Below are 18,879 nucleotides of genomic sequence, written 5' to 3'. Positions count from 1 at the left end.
TGGCAAAAAGAAAAGCACCCAGTGAGGAAGGGTGACTGCTAAGTGGGCCACAACTCACGGCTTGATGATCCTCGTAAGATGTGAAGCGGCCCTCTGTTCGTTCGCTGATGATACGGCACTGTGTTTAGAGCTCACTTCCTTCCTCCGAGGCTGTCTCATTAACATCCTGTGACTGGCGCGCAGGCAGCAGGTGTTTGAAATTGACACACAGGTCAGCCATTTTGGTTCGATGTAACCATCTTAGGCTCATTTTCATTCCGAGACGGACTTGTCGGCACTCCTGAAATTGAAAACTCAGCAGGAACATATCCCAACTTTACATCAAATTTGGAGTTTCGATCCAATTCCGCCGCTGCTTGCTATTCCTCAACATTGTGGTCCTTTTACACCAGCTTCTTCTTACATATTACGTGTCAGGAATGCACTTAACCTGCAATCACATTTCTGTTTACACACATCGCCAAGCATCAAAGATGGGGTTTCCAAAAGCAGTGTGAAAGATAACAAGGGTTTACATTGTTTGCATGATGCTCTGGGCGCCTGTCAGATGAGCCTGTCAATCAAACTGACAAATCTTAGGAATGTCGGTGAGCGGGTTTTGTACAATGTATGAAAGCATCAGCCACAAGAGCTGACCCGAGATACAAATGAACTAAGCACCTGCTTAGGGTTGGAAAAATCAGTCAGTTTGTGGGGGATAGGGACTCAGTGAGTGTCAAAAGAGACAATTCAATTTAAAAATCATTATTAATAATCAATAATTGAAGATTTTGAATTAAATTCTAGAATTTCCAAGCAGCAGCAGTTATGTGAGCACTACGTGGACAAGTGTCGCCTCCTAGTGGATGATTAACTGCTGTGAGGCAATAATTGATATCGTTCCCCCTACAGTATCATTTTTGTGTCAAAACACAGTATTTCATATCGCATTTTGGTCTCAAAATTTAATGTTTGAATTTACTCACCACGTTTGTATGTTGCACCACGATATAGCGAGGGAACACTGTATTGTGTTTTTTTTTTCTTTTTTTTTTTAATGATGGCAACTTGTTTTTTTGTACAACAAAGAATTTTTTAAATAATCCAAAAATAAACAAAACAAAAAAAACAAAACCAGTCAAGTTTGTCAGATGCGTGTGAGCTGGTGCCAAAGGCTGGACGGCAGGATGCTCTCCACCTTCTCCATGATGAAGTTGAGCGGCGCAAACAGCGTGCTCAGGAACTGTAAACACACAAGCGGGAAATTGACTAGAAAAATACTTTGGATTCTTTCAGGAACAAAGGTACAGTAGGACAGAAATAAAATCGTAATTTTACAAGAAAAGTCTCCCCAAATCCAACACGGGGCAACGCTGCCATCTATAGGGATCTGTTAGTCATTACAGTCCATTGTAAACATCCATCTCAGTGAACAAGTAAATCGACATTTTATTTTATGGGCACACTTTAAGCAAGGAAAACAATATTTTTATTTACAACATTTCCAATGGCAATTTCTGTTCATGGATTATTAATATGGGTGACACATCGTGTGTGTGTGTGTGTGTGTGTGTGCTAACCGCTTTGGCAAAGACGCCCATGAGTTCCGGGAACTGATGCGTGAGCAGAGCCAGCATGGCGGTGAAGGAGCAGAGGCCGGCTGTGAAGAGGATGAAGAAGGGGAGCTCCTTCTTGGGGTATACCGACACCTCGTGGAACACTGCTTTACACGCACAAGCACAATGTTAGTTATATATTTTTTTAAAAATGTGTGTGTGTGTGTGTGTCTTACTGGGTAGCAGCTCTCTGTCTGCTGTCTCTGTGCAGATGGGATAAGGATAGAAGAGATGACCTTTCTCCAAAGGATACGGGATCATTCTGAATGCTACGCACAGGGAAACATCTAATGAGTTCAAATGCCGCAACCGGAATCCCACTAAATGTTAATCCATTTTGTAATAAGGACATAACATATGAAAATGTAGAAAGGTGAAGCAATAAAAAAAACTTGGCGGACTGTACGTGTGCGTGAGAGACTTACTGCCCTCCCAGGTGCAGTGCAGTAAATTGAGCGCTCCCTCGACACGCTTCCAATGCTGCAGGTGGAAGAAGGCGTACGCGATAGCCTCGCTGTCTCCTCGCTTGAGGATGTGCTCCGGAGGAAGGATCAGACTCTTCATCTCCAGAAGGTACTGAGGGAGTCACACGGTCGAGTTGAGAACAACCAGTCACGTGACCGTTGACACGCGTCGGCGTCGTAACACTGACTTTGGGAACGTGCGGGTTGAACTCCACAGCTCTGTGAATTGCTTCTACTGCATTCATCTCTGCCGTGCTTAAACCTCGTCGAGACGCTGCCTCTGGAGAGAATCTGAATGGATGCACGCATACAAGAAGTGTCATTCAGTGTCATGTCGTGTAGTTAAGTGTCAAGCGTGTGGTGTCACATCCCTGTTTTTAATTTGTGTCAATTAACAGCTTGTGCTAGAATTTTCAAGCATGCAATGCACTGCTTGTTTCATGTAGGGGAGTGTAATAGTTTCGTGTCACGTCATTTAATTTCAGTCTGACTTCCTAGTTATATCGTGTGTGTGTGTTCATTGTGGTGTGACATTGTTAAGTGTAGCATTGCCTGTTGTGTTGTTGATGTGCGGAGTCGCCACTGTGTTGCTGTGTCGTGTGCAGTGTACCGTCGAGAGGCGCAACTCACTTGTCTGACACGGCTCTGGCTTTGAGCAAAGCTGCTGTGTAGCATATCGTTGCAGATTTGGGTAAGCTAATATCTGTCACACACATACACCACACAAAATGACAACACAAAAAAATAAAGTCAATTACTACTTTGGATGCAGTGACAGATTAAAGGGTGTCAATTTCACTTATTTACTTAAAAGTGTACAGTATATTTGTTCATTAGTTCATGAGAGAAGATCCAATTAACTTGTGTAGTGACTCGCACACGTGTGTGTGTGTGTGTGTGTGTGTGTGTGTGTGTGTGTGTGTGTGTGTGTGTGTGTGTGTGTGTGTGCGTGTGCGTGTATGTGTGGTCATACCGTCGTACTTGGCCAGTACGGCCTGCACGTCGGCGTAGTTTTGCAGCTCCAGCAGCGACTCCAGCAGGTTTTCGTGGATGTTGAACATACTGAGGAGAGGGAACTCCTTCATTAACTGGAAAACACACAACTGTTGTTACATGTAATAGCAGACAGGGGGCGACACACATCCAGCAACCACACAACGAGGGAGATTAGTGCATCTGTGTAGCCGTTCGTGACTTACATCTCTCATCATCTTCACCGCCTCTCTCGTCCGGCCAAGCTTTCTGGAGCACATGGCCAGTCTCCTCTTGATGTACACCAACACGTTGGTGTCTCTTCCTGAGGAAAAAAACACTTCCATGTTACAAGGGACATCTCTATTGTAAATGTTTTAATTTTATTATTTCCAAGAGTGTGGCTACTCACTGTGCTGGGCCTCGTACTGCGTACCGTGGTGCTGTAGCTGCTGGCTGCGGCGGTAGCATCCCTCGCCGGCTTTCAGCGCCTGCTTGAACAAGCGCTCGGCCTCCATGATGGTGGTGGCCTCCTCCTCGGCCAGCAGGATGTACGCCGTCGCGCAGCTGTGGCGTAACAATGCGTCTAGCTCAAAGTAGCATTTTGTAGCAGCTGAATGTTAGGGGTGGAGTCCCGCAAGGTTACGTGCTTCAACCACTACCATTGTCATTATGAAGCATAATTATTTTTAGGAAGTATATTGAAGAAACTTAAATGCTCTCTTCACTCAGACCTTTGTTTTTGAAGTAAGAAAATTGTTACGTACTCTTCCAGCTCCAGAGCTTCGTGTGCAGCCGAGATGCGTGCTTGAGGGTTTCTCTCCCTCCATGCCTTCTGCATGACTGCAAAGAAACACAATATAGAGTTTTAGCGGCAGGAACGTTGGGAAAGGCCCACTAGAAAGAAGTGGAACTTACTGGCGTCGGCGGGCCGCAGGTGGTCCGAGTCGCAGGTGAAGAAGGTTTGGTGGTCCTGCGCTGACAGGTTCATGTCGTAGTACGTCAGCGGCTCTCGGCCCGTCACCCACGTGTACCTGAGGAACGTGGCGACACGCTCAGAACATCACAATTGGACGGTACATTTTTCTGAAATCAAATCATCTGTAAGCCATATTGCGATTCTAGTTTGTGGTTGATGATTTCTTGGCATGCAATCCTAAACAGTGTCCCGATACTTTTGGCCATATAACGTGAAAGAAGCAGAGAGAACAAAAGAAGATGGAGACATTGGAAGATAAAAGAGGAGGAGGGAAACCAGCAGAGAATAAAAATGAGCAAGCGCGATTAGAGGGAACGTTTCAAAGGCATGGAGGAGGAGGAATGCCGGCGAAGAATGAACATGAAAGAGACAACAAAGAAAGAACGAATGTCAGAGAAAGAGACCAACAGCAGATGTGAAATGTTTTCACCGCAGTCACTCACCGATTGTACTCGGCTCCTCGGAATAAATTCAGCGGGTTTCTCCAAACTTTACATTCTGCGGATGAGAAAAAAAAAACAAATCTTACTTTTGGGTGAGTGGAGAAATAGCAGATAAAGTATAAAGGAACTTTAGATTGGTTTTGGAAACTAGAATATCAAGTAAATAAAAATAAAAATGATGTGTCATAAATTCAGGTCCCGGCTACTCACCCGACACATTTTGCCGACTGGAGTCAGCCTCGCCGTTGCTGGCGCTGGAATTGCTAGGGGAACTGCTGTCCACGCCACCCAGCAGGGGGCGCAGGTGGCTCACAGACACCTGCTCGATGAAGGAAGTGCCGTACTTCCTGAAGTACCACCACTCGAAGATCTGGAGTGAAGGAGAAGCAGCCACCATTAGAACAGGGCTCTTCAATATTTAATCCGGCCCGACAAAACATTACAGTGCATTATCAAGAGTCCTGCCGAGAACTTTTTACACCAAGTAAAAAAAAGAATAATACAAGACTCTCCAAGTGCCACCACTTGCTTGCAATATATATTACAGAAATTTGGCCCTCTGCCCCTAAAATTGGTCAATTAAAATGCAATAATTCATTTTAAGCCATTGATACCACACTCTTAATTAGCAAATAGTATTTAAATGTACTGTGTTTTTTTTAAATGTATTTTATTAAAAAGTTTGCTAATTTATCTTTAACCATTTTTTTATTACCTCATCTACAAATGAGCTGCCTCCGTCCATTTAAGAAAAAAAACAAACATGTGGCCCACTCATGCATTGGAATGTTGGCCTCAACACGAGGTGGAGTTCAATTAGATGTGTGGAGTTGTAGCGCAACACGAAGTCCATTAAGGGAACGTCTGGATGCGAGGATGCTACAAGCTAATGTTAATAGCAACGAGCGCTCAAGCACTTTACCCTAAGTGCACCCTTGTTGCAAAATGCAAACATAAACACTTCTTTATGGCTCAACATGAAATATAAGACTGGGGTTGGGCTATAACCCAAATCAATTTAAAACAAATTTCTGTGTGTTAGCGTGGTTTAAAGAGAACATTGGCTAATAAGCGCCAATTTGGTGTCAAATCCGCCACCTGTCCGCTCACGCTTAAGCGGAATTACAACCTTCATGAATTGTCTCAGTTCGAGCGCGGGCGAACCCGAGCAGCCTGCAGGGAACAAATGAGCCTAATTAACAGATGAGCTATTTTAAAGCCGCACGGCCACACAGAAACCCAAGAGGCAAATAAGAACGAGCAGATTTGTCGTCAACTGACTGCCAGTTAATATTGGCAAGTTCGTTAACTGGTTGCAACTTGCAATGGCTTAACTCGCTGCTTTTTGCTTTTCATGCCATTCGTTCTCAAATCAACCAATCAACAGACAGCAGAGTGTTTAGCACCGCCTCCTGTGAGCATACCCAACAGGGACAAACGGGACAGGTGGGATATTTTGAGTTATGGTTTTAAAAGGTGACTGCGACGTGAAAAGAAAAATTGCGCTCTTACCAAAATGAGTCCTGATATGAGGGAGGAGGTGCCCGTCAGAGCCACGTAGAACTTGGGTGTCAGGGTGTTGAGAAACATGCTTACTGCAGAGAGACAAGACAGAAAGATGGCGGATAAGCACAATAAAAAAAAAATGAAAAAAAAAATGATAAAAAGTTATTTATTGTGGGCAACATCCAATTACAGCACATCTTGTTTCTATGTTTGGTCTTTAAGCATTTAAAATATTAAAACTGCACTTTTGAAACGGTCCGTCTACCTATCCCATCGGCAATACTTGACTTTAGTATTTGATTTACATCTCTAAGATGGCGTTTAGAGTGGATGCTTTGTCATCCATCAAGCGGCGGCGAGCGTAGTTGGGACAAAGGCGGCACTCAGATGAGCGGCGGGCCAGCCCGGTTGACACGTGTGCAAACAGAACGCAGCTGCTTGGCCATTGAGTGGAGTGGAGCCTCTCGTCTTTTTCAGAATGAACCCATTGACGACCACTACTGCTGCTGCTGCTGACTCTTCATCCTCTTCCGACCTCACAGTCAATCGATTTGCCTAACGCTACTCTAGCGTCACCATGCTACAATTAAAAACTCCCCAAACAATTTTCATTTAAATATAAGTCAGTCGTAAAACATTTTGATCTCAAGTGAAGACCTTATGGCGGCTGGCGCGAGAAGCTAACGCGGCAGTTGACTCTCCCACTCAACGTCACAAACAGATGCATTCAAATGTAACAATGTAGGATCTAAATTAATTTGCTCACAAAAGTTGTTCAAAAATGACTATGGCCAAAGCATGATTGTTCCTACGAATCAAGTCCATTTGCTCATTCTTACAATAACAAAATGTAATATTCATAACATATAAATTAATTTAAAAAAATAAATATTCAATTTCATTTGGCAATGTTAATTTTTGTCGTTTTATTTTCAAGACAATATGGCTTCATGTTATTCAGTCATCAGGCCGCTTGGTTTTGTTTTATTAATATCCAATCCATACATTAGTGCTCCTCCTCTTTCTCCGTGGCTCGCTGCGCTTGAAGCGCACAAGACAAAAATAGCCCGAGTCAGCAGTTACCACAGAAACACGATCTCTCTCTCTCTGGGCTGTTTTGACTTTTTTTTTTCTTTTTTTTTCTCTCCACTCTCTAATTTATTTTTTCAATTCAAGGAGTTTGTTACCATGGCAACAGAGACAGCCCGTTCACTGTCATGATGCTAGCCAATGGCGGACAACCTGGAGCGATTGTCTTTCCTTTTGACCATGACGTGGGACGAGTGTCTCCCTGTCACGAGCGGCTGCCAATCAAACATTGATTGTGAAAATCACATTTATTGTAACAGCTAGCGAGCCGTTCACGTTGCGGGCTAACGAGCTGTCAAAAATAAACACACTGCTCACTTCAAGTCAAGGATATTTAATCTTTTTTTCAAACCGGTTTGGAGATGTTTGCTCGATCAAAATACAGTTTTTAAACCTGTTTTGAACTATTTGTTATCTTCAGGCTATGAAACGACGTTATCAAAACAATGAGGGACCAATCATGAGGTCCCAGAGAAGAAAAACCAAAAACAGTGCCTGAACATTAGGGGCTAGTTTGTGTTGACTTTCAGATCATTCAATCTCAGTCTCAAAAATGTTCTCCCAAAATGATGCTTTTGTACATCGCTGAATTATTCCATTTAAGTCTCACTCCGCAAATGCAATTAATCACATTAGCCTGTTTAGACTAGTTTAGACAAAAGATCATTTTGTTACTAAGAAAATTTCTGACGCGAGTTCCCCTATTAAGTCAAGTTTTGAGGTCGTGACACAGGAATTTGGACGCATGTGTCTAGAGAACGCCAAGCTGCTTATTGATGATTATGTTTAACTGCAACTTGTCAGCTAATTAGAGAAGGGCTTCCCTGAGTAGCAGACAAAACAAAAAGGGATTTACTACAGGTGATATCGCAGAAAAAAATTCTTTCCTACATACACAAAAAAAATTACAGAACCCGCCCGTCATCCAAATTTCAAAATTTTGGGTGCGTAGTACACATGGCCGTTCCAAACAGACAGCAATCCTGTCTCATTACTATGTAGAGGATCAGAAAAATAAAGCAGATAGCTTGAGTTTTTCAGAAAGTATCTAAAGATAGGTTCCACAGGAATTTTTTCTTTTGAAAAGCGCAACACGAAAAGGCTCATCGTCACCACAATGACAATAAGTTTGCATTGCAAAATACGAAAAGTGTTTCAACGGGAGGCCACGGCATCAATTTTCCGACATCTTTCCCATCGCGCACACGCACAGCGCAGACGGCAAGTAGGAGAATGCGAGGCAAACCTCGGCGGGACCACCGGCTAGCTTGTGGGGCTAAAATGGTAGATCCCGGATTTGTACCACCAGCAACAACAGGAAGAGGAAAAGGGGGAAGAGGAGATGCACGACAGACGGATGGATAGCGAGATGCAATCGCGGTTTTCCTCCCATTGCTTCCAACACGTACGAGAGGCAGGACGGACGGACGGCGGCGGTACTTACGTGACGACTCTGTGCCGAACATGGCTGGATCGGGAGCTGTGATGGAGAGAAAGGAGGATGAGGAGGAGGAGAGGAAGGGGGGGGCGATGACAGAGAGAGGAGGGGAGGAGGTGGTGGTGAGCAGGCAGCTACACAGCAGGGGTCATCAAAGAAACACAATGCAGCCGCCCGCCAGACGCGTAAAACGTCCCGGACGCCAAAAAATACAAAAGAGGCCCGGTGGAGCTTCACAAACGCCTTTAACGCCGACACTCCTCAGCCCCGGTCAGATCCAGTTAGCGGCTGGCATGGCGCCTCCCGCTCGCTTGCTCGCTCGCGTCCATCCTTTTTGCTTTTGTGTTGTCATTGCCCCCCTCTACGGAAGAGGGGGATCGTGGGAGGGAAAGGAGGAGGGGTGGGGGGGGGGGGGGCTATGAAGGAAGAAAGACCCGGGGATAGACGCCTTCAGTCAGACAATAGACACACGACACACGTGTGACGTCACGGCTGGGACGGACGGACGGATGGATGGATGATGGAAAGAGGGAGGGAGGGAGCGAGCAAGACGGGACAGAGGCATGAAGGGTAAATGGAAAGATGTGAACGGACAAGAAATGAGCACTGATGTCACAATGGACGACCATCAAGGAATTATTAAAGGATCCATCTGCAAAGCACGTCAAGCCGATCGCAATAGGAATAATGTAAACGTAAAAGATTTTTTTTTCCAGAAACGGTTTTCAAAGTGGTTTACAAATGTTCACATTTTCAATCGCTAAACGGAGATCATATCAACCAAAATGACAACAGTCGTTGGCACCATTTTGTCTTCTTGCGCCCCCTATCGGTCTGTAGTATACATGCTTCAAATTTAGTAGCAGTCTGAAGAATCTGTGGAAGGAGTTTGCATTTGTCGGACACCCAACTTTGAAAATTGAGTTATTGTTGGTCTACTCGTGACAGACATGATTAGCAGCTTCCGTGTGTGGAACCAGTTTTGTGAGCTGAACTTCCAACCAAAGCGATGGATTTCCCGTTTCTTTTCTTGCGTAGCGACTTCAGTTTTTTTGTTGGTCCTTTCATATTCGACACATCAACAAAATTCCATGTTGCAAAGTGAATAAATGAGTCAAGAGTCACGCTTCATATGGCTGGGGCCAAAATGCCTCTGGGGTTGCATTTAATTACACCAGAGCTCCCTCCCCAAAGAGGAAGAGCATACACTTGAAGCAATTTTTGGAACTTGTGCCCCTTGTGGCCTAACACCAGTACTGTGAGCTCTGTAGAGACAACTGAGACATCATTTTCCGACAACCGGCATAAACAATTGTGCACGCCAATTACACTTCTGCGTCATTAAGCACTTAACTGGAAAATGACCAGGATGGGCCTAAAATGGAAGACTTCCGGTCTTTTCAGGGACATTTTTGTGAGTCTACTCCTAATGAACATGCCCACAAAACTCTTAAGAGTGAAAGTGAATTTTCAACAAAACTCAGAAGGCAACTGTAACAAGACAGACTTGCATGGCCCGCTCTAAACGTAGCTAATAACATGCTGACACGTATAACTGTAATTAGCGCCGCTAATTATGTCAGCCACTGAAGGAGCTGCATGCACACGGTGTGTAAAAGTGCCTCACGCGTAAGCCGTTAAAAAGACTTGGGAACAATGCACATGCCGTAAACCCCCCCCTCACCCACACTAACATCACACGCTAGCTAGCAGTTGCCAGGCAACTGAAAAGCACGAGAGGCAAGATGAGGAGATGGCGGGAGGAAGAACGTCGTCGGTTACGGCTCTGACGTGACAGTTTGGGGGGACCTGAGAAATGTTAGCGGTCTCTGATATCCAAAATTTTAGGAGGTAAAGTAGACCAACCACCCAGGTCAAGTTAGGCAAAGACGGCCTTAAAATAAGACCTCGTAAGTACATCATGGGTTTTAGAAAAATAAAATTTAATTGATCAAACCTGCTGGCGGGCTACACTGGAAAAATTGCAAAATGTGTGACCAAAAACATAAAAAAAATAATTCAATGGAAAAAAATCCCTAAATTGTTGTCATTGTGCTTTTCGCAAATGAGGTCAAATATTCGCAACCATGTAAAAGCAGCACACGTCAGCAAAGACACACTTTGACCACAAGATGCCAACAAAAAAGGTTCACGGCGCCAAGACGATTTCTGAAAAATGTGTTACAGTAAAGAAAGAGAGGGTTCTACACTAAGGTGTGAAAGTAAATGACCCTAATGACAAGGAAGTGAAAGTTCAAGAAGTTCAACACAACCGTCCACTTCCATAAATTTGCCATACAGAATTTTTTTTTTTTTTTTTTTTAAATGAATGTACTTATTTTTCACTTGCAGTACTGTTCAATGAAAAAAATGCGAGACACATTACTGAAATTAAGACACATTGCCTTAAAACTAAAATGGTTAACTTATTTTACACGTATGACCAATGAGAATGTAAAAAAAAAAAAAAAGAGTGGAAATGCAAATCAAAGTTTTGTTGCTTTTACACATAGGTGGGAAGAACAAAGTACAAATACTTTGTTATGTACTAAAAGTATTTATTTTCCTGATGACTGGACTGTTCCTCCTTACGTTTGAAAACAATGCGTGCTTTCTATTCCTATTTTAGTACATTTCAGGAGTTGTACTTTTTTAGTAACTTATAAGTTGCGTGACACGAGTATCCTTACTATTTGATTACCTTTGCCACCTCTGCTTTTACAGTTGGTCGTTTGGGGGGGAAAAGGACTGAAATAAAATCTTTAAAAAAAATATTACTGTACATCACTACAGAGGACCATTTTCATTATTTCACAACTGTTGTCCCCTGAATGTGAGCAAATTGCTTAGCCATTTAGCTTATTTTAGCTACACGAGATGGTCAGAATGTTGAGACAGCAGCTGTCAAGTTTGACACTGTACACTGTGTACTAAGCCAGCACATAAAAGTACATTTAATACACCTTTTTATGTACCATCCACATGCAACATTTTAAAATGTAGTCGGCGCTACTCCGTGACCATTTAAACTTAGGTTAGCCAGCTAGCCGGCTAATGAACTTTATTTATTTTTAAATTGTAAACCAGTGGAGGCGTTAAAATACTGGCGGCGGTGTGGTAAAAGGGAGGGTTATTTAAAGCGCTCACCTCTTTTTTTTTTCTTCAGTGCGCGGTGCTCAGATGCCTATTCGTGGCTAGCATTTCTTCCCCCCGAGTGGTGGCTCCGGAGGGTCCCAACATGTGCCCAGTAGTCTCGCGGCGTGGATGCTGGGCGACGTGTCTGTCTGTGGAGTGTTCGCACTTCGCTGGAAGAGGCAGGCTAACGTTAGCCGAGCTAGCAACAGTCAGTAAGGCAGCCAAGCCAATGTGGACGGACGGCCGGTTGGTTAGCTCCGCCCGCCTTACGGTGTCGCTGTGGGCGTCCTTGTAACACAACATACAGACTTTTATCGGCGTAAAACGTAAATATCGTCACCCTTTCAGCAGAATAATATAGATTAGGCCTAAAACATCGAAAATCGACTACATTCCCCGCATACCCCTGAAATTAAATTGTAATCAGGATTTGTTTCAGCTTTTATGAATTGAAAAAAAATGAATTGGGCCAATTTAGGAAGGTGACGAACGTTAAAGAAACATAAATTAAAGACAAAAAACAACAGGATCGTTGAAAGACCCTTGGTGTTAATTTCCAATGTAGCCTGTTTACAACTAAACTTGATCCTTTGATTTTTTTAATCACATTTTTTGTAACATAAAACATTGAACGTTACCAGCAGTAAAAAAAATAAAACTTAAATATGTCAAATTTCCGTTTTACTTTTACTCTCATTGCTAATATTATCAAATACTTTTAATTATAACACCAAAAAGGACATTTGCATTATAGGAAACTAAATATTTATATTTCACATTGTCCCATTAAAAATAAAAAATAATAAAAAATAAATATATATATATATATATATATATATCTTCACTTATAGAAAACAACATAAATTCAAAGACTCTTTGGATAGAAAATTTGTTATTTAATGCAACATAACTGTGACCGAGTTACAATGGATGTCATGGAAATAACCACCAAACTGACAGGATGTTTCATACAGGTATATATATTACAGTGTCTCGTCGTTGTTGTTTTTAATTGGCATAGAATACAGGTTTTGTCAAGTAAAAATAAGCACAGGAGGAGAAAATGATCCTTTTTTTTCTCTTTTTTAACTTGTCTTTATCGTAACGTTCGATATTAGTTGCAGCGGGCGACCGGGTTAGTCAAGCTTGTCGGGCGGTTGGAAACAGATGAGGCCGTTCAGTCGGTCAGGAGAGAGGAAAATGTGACAAGCAGTGGAAAATGCCCCACCCCCGCCATAAAAAGGGGAAAAATGTTTTGCCAATAATCACAATAATTATTTTTCTGGAAATTAACTACAAATAATTGTATTTTTGCATACATTTTGCCTGCTGCCTTGTTAACTTTCTTTCCTATGTCAAGTATATATCTTTCAAAATAATGTCTGATATAGCAGGGAGGAGTGTGTGTGCGTGTGTGTGCGTGTGTGTATAAAAGAAACATCAATAAAAGGAGACACCCAATGAGTTAATTCGACATCTTGCATCTTCTTTGTCGTCTCTATTTTTTTTGTACAAATACAGCTATCCAGTCATGCAACATTGTTTGTTCTTGTGTGCATGTTGGTGTGTGTGTGTGTGTTAGAGACAAAGGGGGCAGTTAGTTTTTTTTTTTTTTTTTTAAGCATTCTGCATCTCCTTGCCGAGCTTGTAGCTCAAAATCTTGTTCCAGTCGATCTTGGTGCGCGTCACAGGAAGTTGGCGGCGTAAGGCTTTGAAGGTAGTGTCCGACATGGTCTGATAGTTTTCATTAATGGCCGTCTGTGCAGGACGACAGCAAAACACTAATAATACTAATACTAATAATAGGGTCAAAGGCCAACTACATATACATTTTGAGCTGCACGTGGTGAGTCGCAGTGTGATCACGTACCTGATATTCGCTCTCTGCGGCCGCCATGATCTTGACAAACCTTTCTGCTGTTGTGACCTCATTCTAGAAGGAAATAATTGGATATAGATAATTACTTTTTTATATATATACATTAAATAAGGAGTCAGTACTTGGTGTAAGAGATGGGGAAGCAGAAGGTGGTACTCACAGAAATGGACATGGACTCCTTCACCTCCTTGTGGCTCACCAGCTGAACGTTGCCGTCCTCGTAGTAATGAACCTGAGTGGACGAACAAAGCCACCGTTAGGGGGCGCCAGAGTGCCAGTGACCATAGCGGACTAGTCCAGTTACCTGAATTTTCATGATTCCTGCTACCTCGGTGGAGGATGGAGAGATGTTAAATTTCCATTCGGACCTCCAGCGTCCATTCCTGAGCACAGAAAGCCAGAGAGGAGAAAAAAAATGACACATGGGACTGACTGGCTCCAACTGCAAGTGAGTAAATAAAAGTACCAAAAGTTTTTGGGTTGAAACTGATGGCACTCGACGCACACGATGATGGTCTGATGTCCGTCAATGTTTTTGCCGTAAATCTGAGGAAAGAAAAGATAACGTTGTATATTTGGAAACAATATGGCTGAATGTCTGAAAAATGCATCTGAACTATTTTGAGAAAGCGGCAAAAGCTCTCAGTTCCCAGATTTTTGGGGGAACATATTGTCCAATCAAGTGTCCTTAAAGCCAACATGCGGAAAACAAATAAAAGCAAGTTCTTGAGTCTCAATAAACAAAGAGCGTACGGTGCAGACTCCGTTGGGGTAATGCTCCTTGACATAAGCCCTGACGGCGGCGTCCACGGCGCTCCTCCACTCCTCCATGGAGACGTCCACATCGTGACGCCGGGGGTCGCTGGCCTCCTTCCTCAGGTGGTCGAAGGAGAAGGAGATCTTGTTCTTGGGGTCCAGGACACGGCCGTTCCCCAGATCCCCGTGCTCTGTGATTAAGACCTGCCGCAGAGGACAATGTTAGCAACTACAACACACAAGTCTTTTCCTCAAACAATATACATGATTTATTTTTTCTCGAACAAAAAAAAAAAAAATCTCTCAAAAGAAAAGCGTAGCTGAAGACGTGGCTGATATGAACGAGTGCAAAGTGAGAGTTAAGCGCATCCTCATCACGTCTCATGTGCATCAACACTCGAGCGATTCTGCAGGGAAGGCGGGCGGGCGGCGGGGGAATTAACGCGTGGACTAAGTAGCGACGCTGACATGATGACATATCGACGTAACGCTCTGCAATCATTGCCGCGCATTTCTTCAGCCTCGACTCCACAAGCGTCATCAAATGCGTGATTCAAGCGGTCCGCGTTGAGAAGGGTTCAGGCCACGAAAGGGATTGGATGAAGAGTATGTGTTGAAGTAAGTCACCTGGTCATCGTAGCCCTCAATTTTCACCGGGGTAAACTGGTCCAAGTTGTACTGCGCAAACGCACTGCAAAGGGAGGAGGAGGAAATAAACGAATGAATAAAAACGAGTAAGTCGACTTTGCAATTGTCGATTTTTCAGAATGACAGAATAACACTTTCCGCCCATCCCGCAAGCTCCGCTCCCTGCCAAGCCACTTACTGAGATGCGCCTTCCTTGAGGAGATTGTCATTGTCCAGCAGCAATCGCACATCTACAAACATGGCAAAGGACACAAGGAGGGATTAGTGGAGGAGAGAGTGAGAGTCAACGCGAGCAAATGAACAGGCTGGAAGGGGCTGTAAAATCCCGTAAACATCACGCGGGACAAAGTGGCGACAGGGGATTGATTGCATTCAAGAGTTTCGAGTTGTGCGTGTCTGTCAAGGGGAGATAAGAGGGGAATCAACATCCCCCCCCCCCCTGCGGGCGCTTATCGTGGTGGGATGAAGCTTTAATGACACTTGTGCCTGTCTCTTCAGGCTAAGCTTACCATTGATCCCAAACACCAAGGCATTAATCGCAGCTCTTCACAAGCCAACTGGGTTGAGAGTCAAAGCGTGTAACTCACCGTTGAAAACTTCGTTGAACTCTCCTGGTGGGGCGTGAATGATGAATTCAGCTGCTATGCGCAACTGGGGGCGAGACACAAAATAGACATTTACATTCATACATGAACTCTTACACAAAGTCCGCATCCATTTTTTTTCGCGGTGAAATAAATAAATGAATGAATAAATGAGGAACTGAATAAGGGAAGAACTTAATGCACAACGGGCATGTCGAGACCCGCAGGATTTCTCTTACATTTCTCTCTTGCCGCTTTTGCTCCACACTTCCTGTTTCTAGGTCACATGACAAGGCGACAACAGCGTCCACCCCCTCCTATAGCTCTCGACCATATAAGGACATGAAAATTTCCCGAGGAAGACGTGCCAGATTCGTTGGCGGCGCCCGACGGCTCGGCCAGGTTCTCGCATGTCGATGAACGGAGGGGGGGAGGAAGGTGTGTGTGTTAGTGTGCGTGTCCTGGGGGCACGTATTAGCAGTGTGTGTGTGTGCGTGTCACTATCCAATCTCTTTAGAATCGAATATCCAGAAGGTATCATTTCATGCACTGCATCAAGGAAAATATTATGCGATACCCAACTACTTCTCTCTTCTCTCTCTTTTTTTCCAATAAGGTGTTAAGTCATTTCCTTTGCTCAATCAAGCAAGGCAATTGAAACCAGTTTGTCATTTACAATGCCGACCTGGAGAGAATGTATGGTGCGCTGTCTTGCCAAAAGACACTTCAACCGCAGTTGTTGACGGGAATTGAACCGCGGAGACTTCGGTCGCCGGACAACCTGCTCTACCTACTAAGCACCGTATTTCGGAAGCGGGCCCAAATGAAGTGAAGCTTTTGAGAAACCTTCAGAGAACGCGCACACAAGCGGCAACATGAAAACGTCGACAGGCATTCCCGGAACATTCTTGCTTTGAGGCGACACTGTTTGTAAAGCAAAAACTAACTTGTTGCACTTTTCTTAAAAAGACGGCTAACGACTGATATTATTGTTGTTGTACTTCAATATTACACCCCAACTAGCAGACGCCGTTCCCTGTCCACCATTTTAGACTATTAAGTCCAAAATAACAACCTGAAATCAAGTTGAACCCTTAAAGCTTGTCATAATTCGATCAAAAGCACTTTATCAGACCTTTCCAGATCCAACAAATGAATCTGCACGACAGCAATGGACATCAAACTGAGGTTTGTGCCCATCTGGTTGAAAAGGCGGATGGAAATGGGGAGGAGCTTTATAGTCATTTATGAATATTAAATTGCCAGAGTGACAGGAGAGACAGATACGAGGGGGCTGTCAACTAGCCGAGAATGAATTTTGAGCAGCTCGACTGATACCGAAGAAGGAATTCTGGACTTCAGGGAGAGAAAAAAAAATGGTGCTTTCACTTTGCCCCGTGTTTCCTCGTGTTGCGATGATATTAATAGCATCAAAGAGGATTCTTAGGCGAATCCATACAAACGTGGGTCTTCAGGTTATTCCGCAAGCACAACTTGAGTAAAAACTATTTCTTTAAAAAAGCGTCGCCATGGATGCGACAGCACTGATGGAATTCTTGAAGACATTCCTAAATCAAAACCTGCCAAAGCGTTCAAACGAGCCGGGTGGACTAACCCGACTAGTTCTGTTCAAGTTCCCTACCACAGTCCTGTCAGTATACAAGGCAGTAAAACACAATACAGTATATGCCATAATAAAATACGACACAACAATATGAGCAACAACACAATACTATTTGTATACAATAGAAAAAACTAGATACTCGGAATGGGCGCTAACAGGTAGCTGTCGAGTCACTTTATGATGCAGTGATGTTACAGCGCAAACAGATTGACTCACCAGTTTCCTGTTGTGCACTGTGTGTGTGTGTGTGTGTGTGTGTGTGTGTGTGTGTGTGTGTGTGTGTGTGTGTGTGTGTGTGTGTGTGTGTGTGGTTTAGTTTCTGCAGCCACCAGGAAGCTCAAACAAACAAACACCAAAAAGAAAGCTATTCTTTTTCCAGTTGTGATTTACTTACATTTGCTATTATTATTTTTAATAAATTGGAGCTAGTTCAGGCCGATGAGATTTTCCTCAGAAAAATCGGATTGCAGATGACGGAACAAGGATGCCACAGTTCAGCCTGAAGATGAACATTGTGACGAACAAAAATGATCCCACCCAGCTAGCTGTTAGCAGCTGATGCGAACTTACAACTCTGCCAATAACAATTAAGACCTTTCACTGCATCATCTTAAGAAGTTTACCACCTTGCTTTCCACACCACTCTTACATCACGCTGCTTTTCTCGGTCAAGCTGGACAACAATTAAACTAGTCACCAAAGCTAGGCTATTCCTCCACTCGTCACTTTTTTTTAATGTGAGCCAAAGCTTTAGTAAAGAGCGAGCGTCCGCATTTGGGCAAGGAGAGTTAAGCGCAACACATTTTCCAACCATTTATTGAAACACACTAATATCAAATGGGAAAATAAATCTGACACAAGAAACAGACTACCTGACTCCAGCTCATTAGGCCACGCCCATTAAAGGCACACATCCAACACACAAATACTACAGCACGTACAGAGTATTACACTTTATAAAACATTTGTTTAGGTAGAGGACAGTTTGTAAATAGCAATACAGATCCATTGGGTGATGAGTAAATACGATCATAAAAACACTGTTTCGATTATGAACATGTAAGCACCTCTTTCCGTCAACTTCATTTTAACGTCGTGACTTGTTTACTATATGCACAAGCGCCTTGATTTGACACGAATATCACGTGAAATGTTAAATTGTGTTGCAAATACTGTCAACAGCGTATAAATCAGAAAAGAGGCATCAAAACAGCAGAAGGGCGTGTTAGTTAGTCCAGCTAACTGTTAGCCGCCAAGCTGCTAAATGCTAAACTACGCGAGCTAGGTATTTTGGCGAAGCAAAAACTTTGCCAGGGCGGACGACAAGCGACGCGTTCTGCTCGGCGAAAGAATGCGCTATATGTTCTCTCAACTGAGTTTATAACGCGAACGCCGCTCCTATTTTCAGCCAACACCGTACAAGGAGTCTCCTTTTGGAGCTTCGCTAAAATGAGCGGAAGTTGAGCTAAAAATAAGAAGAGCGGCGGCGGCGACGGCAGGCCCGCGAATGCCACTCGTCAAATAAACACGGTCGTCATTCGAAGAACGTCCAAAACATGGTCAAGTGCCACCTGAGAAAGGCATGGCTTGTCCAATCCTAATTGTGTTTTGTTTGACTGATTAAAAAAGTCTTCCTACCCTTTCCTCGTTGCTGATCGGCTCGTCTTGATCCGCCATCTTTTCTTCCGGCACTACCAGCTAAGTGTTGCCTCGTGAGTGAACGAGTCGTTCGAATGAACGTATCCTTTCAGTGAACGAGAGTGAACG

The 18,879-nt window shown here is 43.6% G+C and overlaps 2 protein-coding genes across 9 annotated transcripts; both read right to left on the bottom strand.

Annotated features, from left to right (window-relative positions):
• Positions 1 to 1,038: 1,038 nt before the first annotated feature.
• Positions 1,039 to 11,865, bottom strand: LOC119124393 (suppressor of tumorigenicity 7 protein homolog). 8 transcript variants are annotated; one of them, XM_037254312.1, is made up of 16 exons: positions 11,634 to 11,865; positions 8,493 to 8,528; positions 5,966 to 6,048; positions 4,664 to 4,823; positions 4,454 to 4,508; positions 3,950 to 4,065; positions 3,799 to 3,874; positions 3,444 to 3,598; positions 3,259 to 3,356; positions 3,033 to 3,162; positions 2,690 to 2,762; positions 2,248 to 2,350; positions 2,021 to 2,171; positions 1,772 to 1,864; positions 1,560 to 1,702; positions 1,039 to 1,222 (listed from the first exon to the last, which is right to left on the bottom strand). In XM_037254312.1, exons 2-16 carry the CDS (start codon positions 8,512 to 8,514, stop codon positions 1,127 to 1,129), a joined length of 1,554 nt encoding a protein of 517 aa, XP_037110207.1. In that variant the 5' UTR covers positions 8,515 to 8,528; positions 11,634 to 11,865; the 3' UTR covers positions 1,039 to 1,126. The 8 variants fall into 8 exon arrangements, with proteins under 8 accessions (XP_037110207.1, XP_037110208.1, XP_037110213.1 ...); XM_037254313.1 differs by having other exon boundaries at positions 8,493 to 8,532; positions 11,637 to 11,865; XM_037254318.1 differs by lacking the exon at positions 8,493 to 8,528.
• Positions 11,866 to 12,626: 761 nt separating this feature from the next.
• On the bottom strand, positions 12,627 to 18,879 carry LOC119124394 (F-actin-capping protein subunit alpha-2-like). Its single transcript, XM_037254320.1, has 10 exons — positions 18,751 to 18,879; positions 15,492 to 15,555; positions 15,083 to 15,134; positions 14,884 to 14,947; positions 14,254 to 14,460; positions 13,967 to 14,046; positions 13,805 to 13,883; positions 13,661 to 13,732; positions 13,492 to 13,554; positions 12,627 to 13,379 (listed from the first exon to the last, which is right to left on the bottom strand). The coding sequence occupies exons 1-10, from the start codon at positions 18,787 to 18,789 to the stop codon at positions 13,239 to 13,241; spliced, it is 861 nt and encodes a 286-aa protein (XP_037110215.1). The 5' UTR covers positions 18,790 to 18,879; the 3' UTR covers positions 12,627 to 13,238.

This window comes from Syngnathus acus, chromosome 6, assembly GCF_901709675.1.
Source record: "Syngnathus acus chromosome 6, fSynAcu1.2, whole genome shotgun sequence".
Classification (NCBI taxonomy): domain Eukaryota; kingdom Metazoa; phylum Chordata; class Actinopteri; order Syngnathiformes; family Syngnathidae; genus Syngnathus; species Syngnathus acus.
This window is presented reverse-complemented; position numbering and strand designations above follow the sequence as displayed.

Bases quoted from the DNA above. Each gene is read 5' to 3' on its own strand.
- LOC119124393 (XM_037254312.1), bottom strand. From the start codon at position 8,514: ATGTTCGGCACAGAGTCGTCAC. The intron at 3,875-3,949 runs GTAAGTTCCACT...GTTTCTTTGCAG, and splicing joins CCTGCGGCCCGCCGACGCCA to TCATGCAGAAGGCATGGAGG. The intron at 3,357-3,443 runs GTGAGTAGCCAC...TTTTTTCCTCAG, and splicing joins GCAGTACGAGGCCCAGCACA to GAAGAGACACCAACGTGTTG.
- LOC119124394 (XM_037254320.1), bottom strand. From the start codon at position 18,789: ATGGCGGATCAAGACGAGCCGATCAGCAACGAGGAAAGG. The intron at 15,556-18,750 runs GTAGGAAGACTT...TCTCGCCCCCAG, and splicing joins CGATCAGCAACGAGGAAAGG to TTGCGCATAGCAGCTGAATT. The intron at 15,135-15,491 runs GTGAGTTACACG...CCATGTTTGTAG, and splicing joins GTTCAACGAAGTTTTCAACG to ATGTGCGATTGCTGCTGGAC.